The 1,859-nt window shown below is 57.7% G+C and overlaps 1 protein-coding gene across 1 annotated transcript in view; it reads right to left on the bottom strand.

Moving 5' to 3' along the window:
* The window catches only part of CPNE7 (copine VII), a 30,603-nt gene that overhangs the window by 21,904 nt on the left and 6,840 nt on the right, over positions 1-1,859 (bottom strand). Inside the window, exon 3 of the mRNA XM_011972542.1 lies at positions 1,037-1,219. Coding sequence (XP_011827932.1) covers positions 1,037-1,219 — 183 coding nt within the window. The remainder of the gene's footprint in view (positions 1-1,036; positions 1,220-1,859) is intronic.

Below are 1,859 nucleotides of genomic sequence, written 5' to 3'. Positions count from 1 at the left end.
TTTTTGAGACAGAGTCTCAATCTGTCACTCAGGCTGGAGTGCAGTGGTGAGATCTTCACTCACTGCAACCTCTGCCTCCCGGGTTCAACTGATTCTCCTGCCTCAGCCTCCAGAGTAGCTGGGATTACAGGTGTGCGCCACCACACCCGGCTAATTATTGTACTTTTTGTAGAGATGAGGTTTCAGCATGTTGGCCAGGCTGATCTCGAACTCCTGACCTCAGGTGATCTGCCTGTCTCGGTCTCCCACAGTGCTGGGCTCACAGGTGTGAACCACCACGGCCAGCCACCAGGAGACTTTGAGGTGCTGTTATGGAGCGACTGCTGCATGTCATGGAAGTGAAAACACAAGATGCAGAACAGGGAACATAATTTGTGTTTTTTTGAAAAAAGAGGAAAAGTAGGCCGGGCGCCGTGGCTCACGCCTGTAATCCCAGCACTTTGGGAGGACAAGGCGGGCGGATCACGAGGTCAGGATTTCAAGACCAGCCTGACCCACATGGTGAAACCCCATCTCTACTAAAAATACAAAAATTAGCCAGGCATGGTGGCGGGCGCCTGTAATTCCAGCTACTCGGGAGGCTGAGGCAGGAGAATTGCATGAACCCAGGAGGTGGAGCTTGCAGTGAGCCGAGATCGTGCCATTGCACTCCAGCCTGGGCAACAGAGCTAGACTCTATCTCAAAACAAAAAAAAAAGAAAAGGAAGAAAAAAGAGGATAAGTGATAGGCTTGTTTGCTCCTGTGAGAATCTCTCTCTGGACAGTGTCCAGGGACCTGACAGCAGCTGGACGGGGCAGGAGGCAGGCACTCCACAGCCTTTTATACCTTCAGGCTTTGAAACATACGAATGCATTGCCCAGTTCAAAATTACATGTATATTTTAATCTAATAAGGACTGTTCAGGAGAAGCTGTGGAGGGGCAGAGCCAGGCTGGCCACCCCAGCAGGGTCCCTGCGGTGCTGGTACATCAGCCTTGAATCGGCTGTGGCCCCCACACCAACCGCCCTTCTCCCTCCGAGGGGACGGGGCACCCACCTGCCCCAGGGTGCATTCCATGCCCCCCAGGAAGTCGTCCTCCTGACAGCTGAAGCCGCTGGGCCCATGCGTGTCGTATACCTCAAAGCGCAGCCTCTGCACCTCCTCGAAATAGTAGTCCACGGTGAAGACTTTGGAGAACACGGGATGCAGGCTGCTCCGGACCACCTCAGTTCTGCCCACCTGCAGGTGCACCCTGTGAGCTGACCCCACTCGAGGGGCTTCCACCCCAGGCTCCAGCCCTGTCTCCCCTCTGCCGCTTACCCACACCCACACACCCCAGGAGGACTCACACCCTGGGAAGACCTCCTCCTGCCTGCTCTCTGTCCATGGAACTGTACTCCCGAGGGCCACCCTGGGGGTCACCCCTGGCCAGCTGCGGGCTGCAGCTTCTCAGCTCACACCCACCACTGTCTGCTCCACCCTCAGATCACAGATGGGGAAACTGAGGCTCAGAGAGGATGAGAAGGACATGCTGAGTCGGGGGCGAGATCAGATTCACACCCTGGGCTGGGCAACCCTGAAGTGCAGGACGCTGCCTGGCACCAGCTGAGTGGGGAGGGGGCGTAGGGTACAGGGGAGCCCTCCCTCCTGGCTGGGGTACCATGGGCTCACCAGCCTCTCCCATTCGGCGCAGTTCCCTGGTCAAAATGCTCCCTAACGACAAGACCCAGCTGGGCCCGTGGGCTACTCATCTCAGAATCCCGAAAAATCCTGCACCTCAAACCAAGGGCAAGCATGGGCCACCCGTACAGCTCAGGCTCTGAGGGGCGGGCACGGGGCCTCCTGGGGGAGCCGGAGCCGCGGGGACAGGCGGTGGGGG

The sequence above is a fragment of the Mandrillus leucophaeus genome, unplaced genomic scaffold (genome assembly GCF_000951045.1).
Source record: "Mandrillus leucophaeus isolate KB7577 unplaced genomic scaffold, Mleu.le_1.0 Scaffold10, whole genome shotgun sequence".
Classification (NCBI taxonomy): Eukaryota; Metazoa; Chordata; class Mammalia; order Primates; family Cercopithecidae; genus Mandrillus; species Mandrillus leucophaeus.
Note: the sequence above shows the minus strand (reverse complement) of the source record. Positions and strands in the feature narration are given on the sequence as shown.